This window comes from Phyllopteryx taeniolatus, chromosome 19 (genome assembly GCF_024500385.1).
Source record: "Phyllopteryx taeniolatus isolate TA_2022b chromosome 19, UOR_Ptae_1.2, whole genome shotgun sequence".
NCBI lineage: Eukaryota > Metazoa > Chordata > Actinopteri > Syngnathiformes > Syngnathidae > Phyllopteryx > Phyllopteryx taeniolatus.
Window position 1 is genome coordinate 14058117 of NC_084520.1, and position 12848 is coordinate 14070964.

The 12848-nt window shown below is 40.6% G+C and overlaps 1 protein-coding gene across 2 annotated transcripts in view; it reads left to right on the forward strand.

Annotated features, from left to right (window-relative positions):
- Positions 1-8383, forward strand: part of atrnl1b (attractin-like 1b) — a 53671-nt gene extending 45288 nt beyond the window's left edge. For both annotated transcript variants that reach the window (XM_061755482.1, XM_061755483.1), the window contains 3 exons: positions 2868-2978; positions 6572-6686; positions 6976-8383. In XM_061755482.1, the coding sequence (XP_061611466.1) occupies positions 2868-2978; positions 6572-6686; positions 6976-7100 (351 nt within the window). In that variant the 3' untranslated portion in view covers positions 7101-8383. The remainder of the gene's footprint in view (positions 1-2867; positions 2979-6571; positions 6687-6975) is intronic.
- Positions 8384-12848: the final 4465 nt, after the last annotated feature.

The following is a 12848-nucleotide window of genomic DNA, read 5'->3' on the forward strand; positions in this document are numbered from 1 at the left end:
AATTCTAACACTTGTAATGCACTTTGTTTTAATTACACTAGCTCGCTAGGTTAATGAGCTTTTGTGTTTGCGCTGATGCGACTTTTTGACCACATTATTCTCCCCTTACGTGGCAACGTGACTTCCCTTGAAGATCTTAATCAACACTTTATGCGTCGTTTTGATAAGATCATCCTTCCCTTGGAAATCGTCTCACGGAAACATTGCCAAATCCTGTACTTAGAAAACTTGTTGGACTTGAGGATTTGAGTTTGAACTTGAGTAATTTCATCTAAAGTCACCCGATAAGGGCTTTGCCATGGGGTGCTTACTTCACAGCAAAGCAGGTAATAATGGGAATTCTCAAGATACACGCACGCAGCCAGTGTTGTTTGCGTTCGTCATATCAATGTGGAACGCTATGACATTTTATCCAAGTGGATCACCTCAGTTCACAATAAAAGTGTGAAGAATTTTGCGTTGAGCTTGCCAGTTTCAGCCGAAATTGATGTATTATGGCATTGTGTTTAGGGCTGTGCCAGTGGGAGCGCACCGTGACGCAGGAAAAAGCACAAAGTGACCTGCTAAGGTGCCCAAAAGGCTCAGAGGCGGGATGACACGTTTTATAGCGCCCCATGAAAGGAGGGAAAGGCTGTATTCACCAGACAGATAATTCATGCGCTCACTTGCCAAATTAATCAAGTCGCATATTAATGTGTGCAAGCTTATCGCGGCAGTGAAAGACTCCAGCTTGTGTTCTTGACAAAATCACTTGTTAATTGGTTTTACGGACTTCACTCTAACCTTTTGTCGTTCACTTAAGTTATTCATTTAGAATCTTTTCTGTTATTGTGATGATCGTATTCCCAGCGCATTTTACGCCGTCGCCGGACATGAGGCTCCTCCCTGACTTTGCCTCCCCTTGCCGGTGTTTTGTTTCGTTAAATTAACACTGCGACGTGATAAATAACGTTGCGGCTATCTGACATTTAGGATTGATGTTGTTGGATTTGAAGCTTTGGTGTTGGAAATTACAACAACAACAACAACAAAACATTACTACAACCTCTCTGCAGGCACCTACATCTTGCTTTATCTTTCTGAGAAGGTCAAATTTCCTCTTTGTTGACCTTCGGCTGGGCCCAGCGGCTTATTTTGATAGATGTGATGTCTCTATAAGGTGGTTAATAGCAGAGATGTGCAACAATGTGGCGGCTTAAAGTTTTAACGCACGGGAAGAATGGCGAGCAAAATCAATCTCAGTTCCATGTGGCAGATGTCCTGGTTTCACCTCTAACCCCATTATTTATTTATTTTTTTGTTGAACTCTTAACATTGATTGAATATGTCAGGCCCGATGTGGGTAATCGTCCGCGATAGCTAATCGAGCCAATAACGGGGCAGAAATCCTGTGGTTGGATCTGGGCATGAGTGGCAATACTTTTATTTTTTTTATTCAACCTTTATTTAGCCAGGAAAAGCTCATTGAGAAATAAAATGCTCTTTTACAAGCGTGTCCTGGTCACTCTAATTAATTAAGTAATTTCTGTCATTTTTAGTAAAGATACAGGCTTGTATGTCTTTGGGTATTGTTATATTGTCCATCGACATGTTTTGCTTGAGTGTTTGTTTGTGTTTAAATATCCTTTGGTTGACACATTGGCTAACCATTAACTACAACCGGTAGTAGCAATAAACAGCTTGAATGCTGTCACGTGGTCAAAGGAGTAGATTAAATTTAGCCTAGCGGGGCTACATTTCGACACTCGTTCCCACTGAATTAAACTTAAGAGAAGACCGTGCATGATATGCTGCTAATTTACTACTACAACTTCATGGTCCTTAACACTGCAAACTGCACAATGCGCAATCTAAGGACAAATGTCGTCAGGGAAACAAGCATTTTTATTGCCAACAAGCACTTGGTGTTCTGACATCTTTTGTATCACTGAACAAATTGGATTCCTACTACTACGCGAATATTGAGCTCAAGGAACAGCTGCATAATGCGACTAATTGATCCTTGATCTTCAACGCAGCAAACCTGAGCTCATCGCAAATCCAATAATCAATCAGCAGTGTCCTTGCGGCTAATACAGTGGCCCGTTTTGCTATTGATCAAATGCAGCGTTGTGAATGAAAAGTGTGGCTCTAGTTGTTTTACAGTATTGATTTGTGATGTGGGGGAAAATAAGCTATTTTCTGCAGGACAGAGACGGGGTCAAACTTTCAGATTTCTGCGTGATTATCAAATATTTATAATCAGTCGTTCACATTATATTGCTTCAGAGTTGAAAAACGACGACCGGGTTTTTACGGCATGGATGTTGTTTCAGTGTTTTCCCATGGATATCTCCTATTGATTTTTAGCGTAACGCCCATAGGGTTGAGGAACGTTGCAACAGCCCCACTTTTTCATTTTCTACTTGTCTTGTATCCCAGCAGCATACATAGGATTTTGATTTTGGGTGTCCTATTTGAACCAGCTTGTGTTTGTAACTGTATCAGGAAATCCCGTCATGCAAAGCTGGTTTTAAAAAAAAAAAAAAAAAAAAAAAAAAAAAAAAAAAATTCCCCACTTTGGTCAAAGAATTAATAAAACTGCCACACTAAGATCAGATGACTACTACTTTCTAAACACACCCTAAAGATAATTAGGAAGTAGTCGTCAATACTGTATACCTTATATAATGTATGCTTATTGTTTTATTAATTGACTCCAAATATTGAAGTCGTCTAAGAAAATACCTTATACTTTCAGTTGATGCTTATGTTATCGTTCTAACACTTCTGTTTTTGTTATATGTAGCATTGTATTGGCGAGTATTCTTTTACTGATCATTATTTCACTTTTTTCTTTTTTCTTTTCTTTTTTTTTTTATTCACAGCAACTAATGAGGGAGCGTCAACAAATGGCCAGTCGTCCTTTTGCTTCGGCTGCCATCGTGCTGGACGCTCGAGGAGGAGAGCAAATGGAGATGCTGCAACCGATGGCCGACGTAAGTATTTTACTACACACAGTATGCATACACGTTTTCCCCTTATCTGCAAATGGCCCGTCCCATCTGTCCATTTTAAAAATGAAATGTCGTCCTTGAGCACAAAGGTGTGCCCACCCCTGCTTATTTGAATAGTCCTCAGGAATCACTGCTACCAATTAAATGTTTTTTATAAGCAAGAAATGATGTCATCATGCCCAGCTTTTATTTATTTTTTTAAATATAGTTATAAGAAAAGATGGAGACTGCATCAGTACATTCAGGAGAGACATGAGGAGACATGGTTATTTTTGCTTTTGTTGTTGTAACTTCAAGTCTTAAAAAAAAAAAAAACATCTGACCTTTCGTCCAATCATTTCAATACATCACATACATAATAGAAAGCAGAAAAGAAATCTTGAAGGAAGTGCAGCAGCGGGCTCAATGTCACTGGGGATAAAAGCATAGCTGGAAGCAATAAAAGGGAGCTACATGCTCAAATTGACATCAGAGGAGCAACAGTGTTTCCTCAGCCAAGGCCGCCTCTGTGTCACCTGCTGCCGAGAGAAATAAAATCACTGTGGCAACCAGCGAGAAGGCACTACATTAGCCATTAGTGTATTGCTGAGCGCTGCTCGCCGTCCATTACGGCGTCGTGAAGGGCAGCGTAAAGAACAGGAGAGGAGAACAACAGTGCTTCTTAGCTCTCTGAGTGCAATTCATTGCTGCAGTCTCAATCCACACACCCTACAAAAAAACGAACTGATCATGAGCTATTTGTGAGTGTCAAATTAATTATAGCCGAATTAGTTCCGTTAGTGTGTTTCCGTCCCATCTCGGACGCCAGGCAAAGCTGTTTGTTTGTCAGAGCGCATTAAGGAAGAAGGTTTGTGCCCACTGGAGAAAATTGCGGTAAACACTGTCCCAAGCTGTTGTGGAAATGATAACCGCAGGAAAAAAAAAAAAACATCCTGCGTCCTCTGTTTGTTGACCGTTGCAAGATGCGGCGTGAACCAAAAAAGGTCTTTCACTTAGATGTCCGTGCATCATTTTAAGAAAGTTGCCAACACATTTGACAACAAACACTGTTAGAAACAGCAACACACATTTCTTGAGGTTCATAATTGTACATTACAACAACAACAAAAATCACACAGTATCGGCTAAACCTCAATCATCACTCATGCATGTAACGTTGCCAGCATACGCACTTATTTTCACATTATCTGGAAAGAAAAAAATAAATAAAGTTAAGACTATTTAAAAAAAATAAAATAAATTTGTTGCCAAAGCAACAACAGAAATGCTGTTCTCATTACAGACTATTGCAGCATCCAAAGTTGATATTTTAAGCAGAAACTACCACGTTCTACTGCTTTTAAATCATACGTGCATGATGTCGGCTAATTTTAAATACCGCTGAGTCAAGTGAAACGGGCAATTCAATAATTTTATGGCATTGTTTGGCAGCAGCTGAAGGTTAACCGTATAAACATAAACCTCTTTTTTTTTTCTTTTTTCTTTTTTTTTCTTTTTTATAAACCTAATTGCTTAGCATCTGGCATCACTTAACTGTTAGAAATACTTGTCGATGTCAAAGAGGACACTGACAACACATTTTTCTGACCGCCTGTTTGTACAGACAGCTTGTTTACACACTGACTACAATTTAGGACCTTTTATTTTATTGACTGAACCAATCTTATATATTTTTTTTTATAAATAGCTTTGCTTAACCCCAAACATACTGTTTTTTTGTGCTCGAGGTCCCTCTTTCTAAACAAACAGGCAGCGCGCCCAGTCTTAAATGTCCTGTCAATGTAAAACCTTGAAATCAGTGTTTGTTTCTTGAATGTTCACATTCGTACCACTGAGCCACGAAAAGGGAAACAAGCAACATTTCCACGCTTTACAATCCACGCCAATGTTTTGAGCTTTGTTTGGAACAGCTGTAATGACGTCTCACCCAGTGATCCGTGTAAAAGCATCGTAATGCGGTGGATTCTGATTTATCGTTAGATTAGCACGAGGCAATTTAGGCCCCCTTTGCTTTTTTGCGGGAATGCAGCGACTCATTAGCGGGGATCACCTGAGTGCTCGTGAAGCCGACTGACAACATGATTGCCCTTGGATGCCAGTGCAAGACAGAGCACGTTGCCCCCCCCCCCCCCCCCAAACCCTCAATTCCCCCCATCTGTTGTCATTGCACGCTAATGTTTTCCTCTCATCACGTGACCTACTTGGCTTGCGTATATTGCACATCAATATTCGTATTCCGTGACGGAAACATATTTTCTATCTCATACACAGTTGAATTTAATTTGTGTTCCCATTTTGACTTTTTCTTCACAGTGAATGACTATTGTTCGTGTGGAGCCATTTTCTTATCAAGGCCATTTCAGTCCAAAAGAAAGAAAAAAAAAAATTAGTCGTTGAACAGTTTTTGGAGCAACTTCCTACTGTTTCTCATACAGCGACCCATTGGCATTTATTGTTTATTGATCAGAACAACTGCATGGATGCCGCTCAGTGCAGCTCAACTTCTCATCGCTGACATCATGGTCGCCTCTGGGAAGATGGTGCCCACCAGAAGCTAGGTGGCCCATAATAAGTAAAGTTTATTAAAATAGTCATGTATTTTTCTATATGTTTTTTTGAATGTATGAATATTGAAAGGATGAAGTTATCAGTTGACATTTAAAATAAACCTGTGAGTTCACAAAGTCTTATAAAAGCAAAAACATGAAGTACTGCCATAAAGATTCTCCTTCAGTATACCCAAATGAATAACTCTACCATATAAATGGAAACTAATCAGTCCCTCAACACGCATTCCCGTTTTCGCACATTCTGCCTCTGAGCCCTCTGTCATCACAATTCAGAGCCTGGCAGACAGAAAGAAGTCAATTGTGGTCAGACGTGTTATTATTCCCCAATTTCTCCCAAACACACTGCAAAAAAAAACCTTGCCGTTCATTGTAAGGATGACATGTTTTTCACGCTTGAGACACAAGCACTTTTGTGGCCATTAAGTCTAAGTGTTGGTCTTCTCAACACACAATGTCAGGCGGCGGGACACGCAAGTGTTATCACCGTCTCTGTCGTCGTGGTTGTTGTGTGACCAATTAAAGAGCTTGTCTCGGGAGGGAGGGCTGCTCATCTCTGCCGCGATAGCTTTTACTCTCTGGTCATCCGAAAGGTTCATTCGGCAGTCACTGCACACGTAAAGTGAACGAACCCCCGTTCTTCACGGGGGATATTTTCCAGACCCACCCGCAATAGGTGAAAATCCACAACATAGAGGGACCATATTAAAAAAAAAAAAAAAAGTTATAGCGTTGCCTCTCTCACACACTTCAAACGTATTGAAACATACTTTTTGAGCAGATTGTGAATGTTTACGAATAAACAACAAAAAATTGCGGCGAAAGCTGCAGTTGAATTTATCATACCAAAAACACTCTATTATAAAGACAAGTATTCATTTAAGTAAAGTCAGTCAACTGGTTTTCGGTTTGTAAATGAAAAACTCCATATATCATGTCCGTCAATGAAAAAGTCATTTAATTTCTGCTTGATGACGTGTGATTATTTTCCGTTTACGCCCTCTCCAGGGCGCGCCCAAACCCGTCGCCGTGGAGCCGTGTTCCGGAGGCAAAGCTGCCGTGTTGACGGTCCTCATGCGGCTGCCGTCGGGACCCACCAACTTGCCGCCGCCCGGCCAATCAGGTAACGAACAGAATTTGGAGATGTGCGTGTGGAAATGTTAGATTTTTGTCTAAATTCAAAACAGTGGTGGTTGTTAAACTTTAAGTTGGTAGAGGAATTGAGAAATTACAGCCTTTATCTAATGCCAAGGAGTGCGATGAGTTTTTCTAGGGAATAGTTGTTAGTTGGGTCATATGGAACACTTCGAAGTAGTTCGCAAGTGACGGAGATTTCACTGTATAGACATTCCTATAGAAATTGTTTGTTGTGTTCTTTCACCAATCGTCCATTTGTCTCGCCCCACCAACAGGCTTGATCGTCGCCAGCGCGCTGATCGACATTTCCCAGCAAAAAGCATCCGATTTTAAGGAGAAGTCGCAGGGGTTAAAGAATCGAAAGGCCGTGGCGCCGACACACCAGGGCACTTGCGTCTGAGCGCCATCTTCTGCGGCCTCAACGCTCCGAACCGTCGCGGGTGCCTCGCGGACGACGTTCCTGAGACGAGCGACGTCGACGCAAAGGAGAGCCTGTTTGGCTGTGACAATATAATTCCAGGGGACAGAAGTGAAAAGCCCTCAAGTGCAACCATACTTGACTTTTCCCGCGGCGAAGAACTTTGAAGAACCCACAGGACCGAAAAGGAAACGGAGGATCTCTGTTTCAAGCTTCACTCGTTTGTGTTTAAACGCCTCCTCGTTCCTTTTGCTCAGCATGAGTGAAAACGCTAATCGCTATGCAGTTCATTTCAAGCTAAAGCTGGCCGAAGCCTGTTACATGCTGCCTATTTTTTATTATTGTCCTTTTTTGTGTGCTTTTTTTGCACGTCAGCAAGTGTTTCACGGTGCTAAAAGCTCCACCGGTTTCCCGCCTGAAGGAAATCTACGCACTACAATCGCACCGATATCCGATCTCTTTTAGCATTTAATGTACAGACAAAACTGGAAAATCTTGTCTCCATGTTCTGTTTGGTTGCTTTGGCCTCACATTTGGCACACCGGGCGACGTTATACACTTGAAGCAGGGACATTTTGCTCCCATGGCTGAGTTTGTTTTCTATGACTTTATTCCCACAGTTACATTTTGTATTGCCGGACGAGAGCAGAGGGCAGAATTTTCAAAGCTGTACAGTGTTTGCTTTTAAACAAACTTAAGTCTTTGTTACTCTCCTCTCTTGATATTTCCCGTCATTTGTCCGCTTTCTAAAACAGATTGGGCCAGATGTTTTCCTTTATCCTGGATTATATTTACACACACAATTGTGTAGAAGCGCATTTCTGTTGTTTTGATATTTAACAAGATTCCTGTGTAATAGCACATTTTGCCCGTGAGTTTTTTTTTTTTTTTTTTTAAATGCTGTTTATTTTTTAAACCTCTTGGGCATTGTTATTGCAAAAATGGTCAATATGTTGCAGCTCTTTAAAGAATTGTATGTAAGCTAACATGTTCCCGAATTGTGTGTGTTTGTACAGTGCTCCTATGACAGTGTCATTACACAGGAATCAGGGTCTCGCTGGAAACAAAAAGGAAAAAAACAAAGCAAGCGATGAGAGAGACTGCCTGTCAGTAATCATCAGTGTATTTTAAGGATGAACGACATGATGGAATATTAAAAAAAGAGAAGAAAAATGTCAAGTTTTTTCCCCTCATTGCTTGCTGATGTCAGTTTCTTTTCCCAATTTTTAAAGAACCTTGTCAAATTAAAGTATACGTTAACATTCTTTGGTGATTCTGGAAATGCCAGCTATCTCTCGATTTTTGAATGATGCGTCATAACACTTTCCGTGTTCCTTGTTACCGTTCTCACTTTAAAGCTAATCAGGGTTTTTGTAGTGTCGTTGCACGATCGCTACTTGTGAACGTTTTGTCCGGATTTCAAACTGTAGGTTCCTCCTTGCTTGGCCTCGCCGCTCTTCAAATGTGGGTAAGTTGCTTTTGTGTCTGCCCGCTAATATTAGCAAGCGACTGGACCACCTTGGTGGAGTTAACAAAGGCTGCTGTTTAAATCAATTTGAATTACAGTGTTCATGAAGGTCAGCCTATTGCTTGTCTTTGTTCATGTGCTGTGTCTTGTCAAAACATTATGACCAAACACAGGGGCTGCTAGGAAGAAAGTGATCAACGGTAAGTAATCTCTTTTTGTTTTGCACTCTTTAATCGTGTGAAACGAAATGTGAAAGAAACGTTGTTCTAATGTTCAAGCACTAGATCCTGCCTGATCGGTGGGTAACCCTACAGAGAGTTTACACTGTCAGTGAATACGTTACAGCAAGTCTGCTCTTGAACTGGAGGTCGTCTTCGTGTGTCTGGACACTTGGTGAGTCATAATTAGACCAAATATATATATATATATATATATGTATATATGTATCAATGTTCGCAGCATGTTTTCATGAAGTACTGTGAATCGTCGACCATTACAGAGATACAGGTCGATACTGGTAGATTCTGGGAGATATGGATGGAAAGTTTGTGAGCTCAATAATGTTAGATGCATGCAGTTACCGAAATGGCCAAGACTGATAGTTACACACTCATAGATGGATACAAAAACGTTGATACAGGTAGACTGGTATCACTAACTGGTAGATTGTTATAGGTTGACTGACACATGGGTACCTTTAAAGTGATATTGGTAGATTGATTCATAGATACTAGTAAAGGGCTAGAATATTAAGTATAGTATCGGTTATGTAGGTACAAGCTGATCGATGGACAGATTCTAGTAGATTGATACGTACTGATAGATTAGAAGCATTGTGATTGTGGATTGGTAGATGCGTACCAATAGATTGATACCACTTGATTTAACAGGTTGATACCCGTCGATGATTGCGTGATAGGGGTAGAGTGAAAGATGCTTAGAAACAAAGTTGAATATCAGTAGACTGTTAGCTAGATAACAGATTAGATAGTAGATGGATACAGCTAGATTGCTCCATTGTTACCAGTGGATTGATAGATAAATACCAGTAGATTGGTTGATGGAAAGCAGGATAGATACTGGTCGATAGCTTGATACCGGTAGATTAGACCGTAGATAGATACAGATCGATAACCCAGATACTTGTCGATTAATACAACGCGGTAGATTGTTGGATAGAGTGATGCAAGTAGATGATACATTGATACTAGTAGAATGATACGTGATACTTGAATTAATCCAAAGGAAAATTGACTAAGTAGTTATTTAGAAACAGTTGAGATTTTGTTTTTTAACAGATCTCAACATGGGAAAGCCAAAGCACTGTATTTTAGCCCTGTTTATTCCTGTTGATATTGGATGAAATGACCTCATGTTGTCCTTCATTTGTTAAAATGAAACCGCACCCCTTGCCGGAATGTTCCGGGCCAGGAAATGACATCATCGTCCAAACTTGGAAGCGGGAACACCACTTTCAACGGAATCTTGATGGGTTCAAGCAGAAATAAGCTGAGTCACTTATGATGAGAGAGGAGGATCAATCTGTCAATCTTTGACTCCTCGAAATCCCATCGGAGGGGAAGCCAAGCAGACTACTGGAGTTCCTGTTGTTTTTCAAATGTTTTTTTTTTTTTTTTTTTAATCTGAGCAACGCTTTGTCATTTAATGGCTCCGCTCGAGTGTTGAGTACAATGGGAATCAAACTGTCAGTGCGGTGACTACAGCGTGTATTTCCGCTGTATTAGGATTTACATGCAACAGTTATGAGGCCAAGAAATGACTTAGCAAATGCTGTATTTCCTCAAATTCCCTCTGTGGCGTAGACAGTGTACCATCCCCAAGTATCCTAGAGTTTAGGGGGTTGTTTTAAATCTATTCATGAAAATGCTACATTTTGTTTAAACTGGACTAAATAGATATAAATTTCCTTGGGGGGGGGAACTCCTAATCATGCTTTCTCATTTCTGCTGCAGAAATTCATCATTGTTGACACTCCAAAAAGTACACTCATTGCCTGACAAGCCTTAAAAAAGGCAACATTTATATGACAGTTTGTGTTACTACTCTCTCATATCATAATTACATCTACACTGTTTTAGGTATTTTTTCCTCTGTGTGACCAGCATTTGGGCGGCTGCCCTCAGGCTCCCATCTGTGCCATGATTGGCATCTGCTGCTTATCGCCGACTGTTTGGTACGACCAGTTTGCGTGCTGCAAACTATCTGTTTCAGGGCGTTTGACGTGTTTTGTATCAGGAGGTGTGACACTGTTGTCCTCCATTTTGCACCTGTTGTTGGAGACACGGCAGAGATGGCTGCAATGTAACAGTGTTGAGGGGGGGGGGAAAAAAAAAAAAAGTATTGTTAGGTCAACTGTCCTGTGTGCTAAATCAAACTTTTTCCAGTGCATCTGGAAAGTATTCAGTTTGTTTTTCCACATTTTATGAAACAACTTTATGCCATAATAGATTATATTCACATTTTTCTACATACATCATATTGACATGAAAATAAAATGTTTTTGCAAATTACCCCCACCCCCCCAAAAAAATAAATAAATAAATAAAAAATAAAATAAAATGCAGTGGATAAAGTATACACACTGCTGTTCAAATGCCTGTTTTTGTGGTATTAAAAAAATTCGACAAGGTTACATCATTTCGTTTTCCACCATGAATGTGACTGGCTAACCTGTACAACTACCAAAAAAAAAAGTAAAAAACCACAAGATTATTTGCGCAAGTGTGCACACCTCATAAGTGGCATGTGGCTTTTCAAAATTAACCAATGACATTCAAATTGTAATGAGCAGTGTTGTTTGCACCAAACTGTACATACAGTACTACCTTTTGGATTTATGGCCAAAAAGTTCAATCTTTGTTTCATCAGACCATAACACATTTTGGTGAAGAAGTCTGTAGATTGTTGTCACATGTACTAAACAGCCAATGCTTGCTAGCAATTTCTGCAGATCCATTTCAGCAGGGGTGTGTAGACTTTTCATATCAACTGTAAGTCCTCCCTGCTTTTCTCAATACTTGCAGTCTTTATGAACATGGTGCCACAAGCTTGCCGAAAGTTTAGACGGGCAGTCAGCTCTAGGAAGAGTCCTGGTGGTTCTGAAAGAAAGCAATCCAATCAAAGACGGCTACAGCAGCTCTCTTAAAGGTCATCGTCTTCGTTAGATCTACTTTTTATGAGTGGTTTTATAAACTTGTCCATTTTTTTTCTATGTAGGCTGCTTCATCTCTTATCTGTGCTTCTGAACTCCACTGAAGAGATCCAAATGTGTGATTCCGTGCTTAAAGGGAAGGTGCAGCGTTTTTATAAAAAAAAAAAAAAAAAAAAAGTTCTCTTCCTCCTCCAGAGAAGAGTTGCGATGGTCAAAGTTTCAGTAATTAGACCAGCCCCCGTGTGTGGCAGCTAACACAGAACCACTTTGATAATGGAAGCGTAAAATATGGGCAGCAATAATTATCACGAGTCGAACTGCTCCATATAGCGGCGTCTCCAGCATTCAGTCAGCCATATTGTTTAGTTTCTGAAACGTGTGTGGATTTTATTAGTGTTATGCCGTTTCAATATTTGCATGCATTGGCAAGATGTTCAAAATATACTGTATAATACTCTTAAGTACACACACATATTTTATCTCATCCAAAGTGTGTCAATCCACAGTAGGTAGCCATCTTGTCGACATGCCTGACACGTAGAGAACATTTTGTGTCTTTTTGGAGCTGCTGGCACGTCTAATAAATCTTATGTGCTCTCTCTTGGTCCAGTAGTCCATCACCGTGTTAAAACAGGTGGGCCATATTCTTCACCAGACAGCCCCCCACCCGTCCCCCCTGCCCCCTCCTCCCTCCCATCCTCCTCCTTCCTGTCTCCTCTACAGTCTGTCCTCTATACAGGCTGCTGTCCTTGTCCGACTGTGTCGCCCTGATGTGATGTGACTGACAATAGTGGAAACTCTTAAACGGCTGGGAAAAGCCATCATGCTGTGTACACTGTGCAATAGTGAATGGAGGAAAGAACAGGAAAGAAATATACAGTGGGTACGGAACGTTTTCAGAACCCCTTCAATTTTTCACTCTTGGTTATATTGCAGCCGTTAGTTAAAATCATTTAAGTTCATTTTTGTCATTAATGTGCACACAGCACCCCATATTGACAGAAAAAATACCGAAGGAGTGGCTTCAGAACAACTCCTGACTGTTTTTGAATGGCCCAGCCAGAGCCCTGACTTAAACCCAATTGAGCAT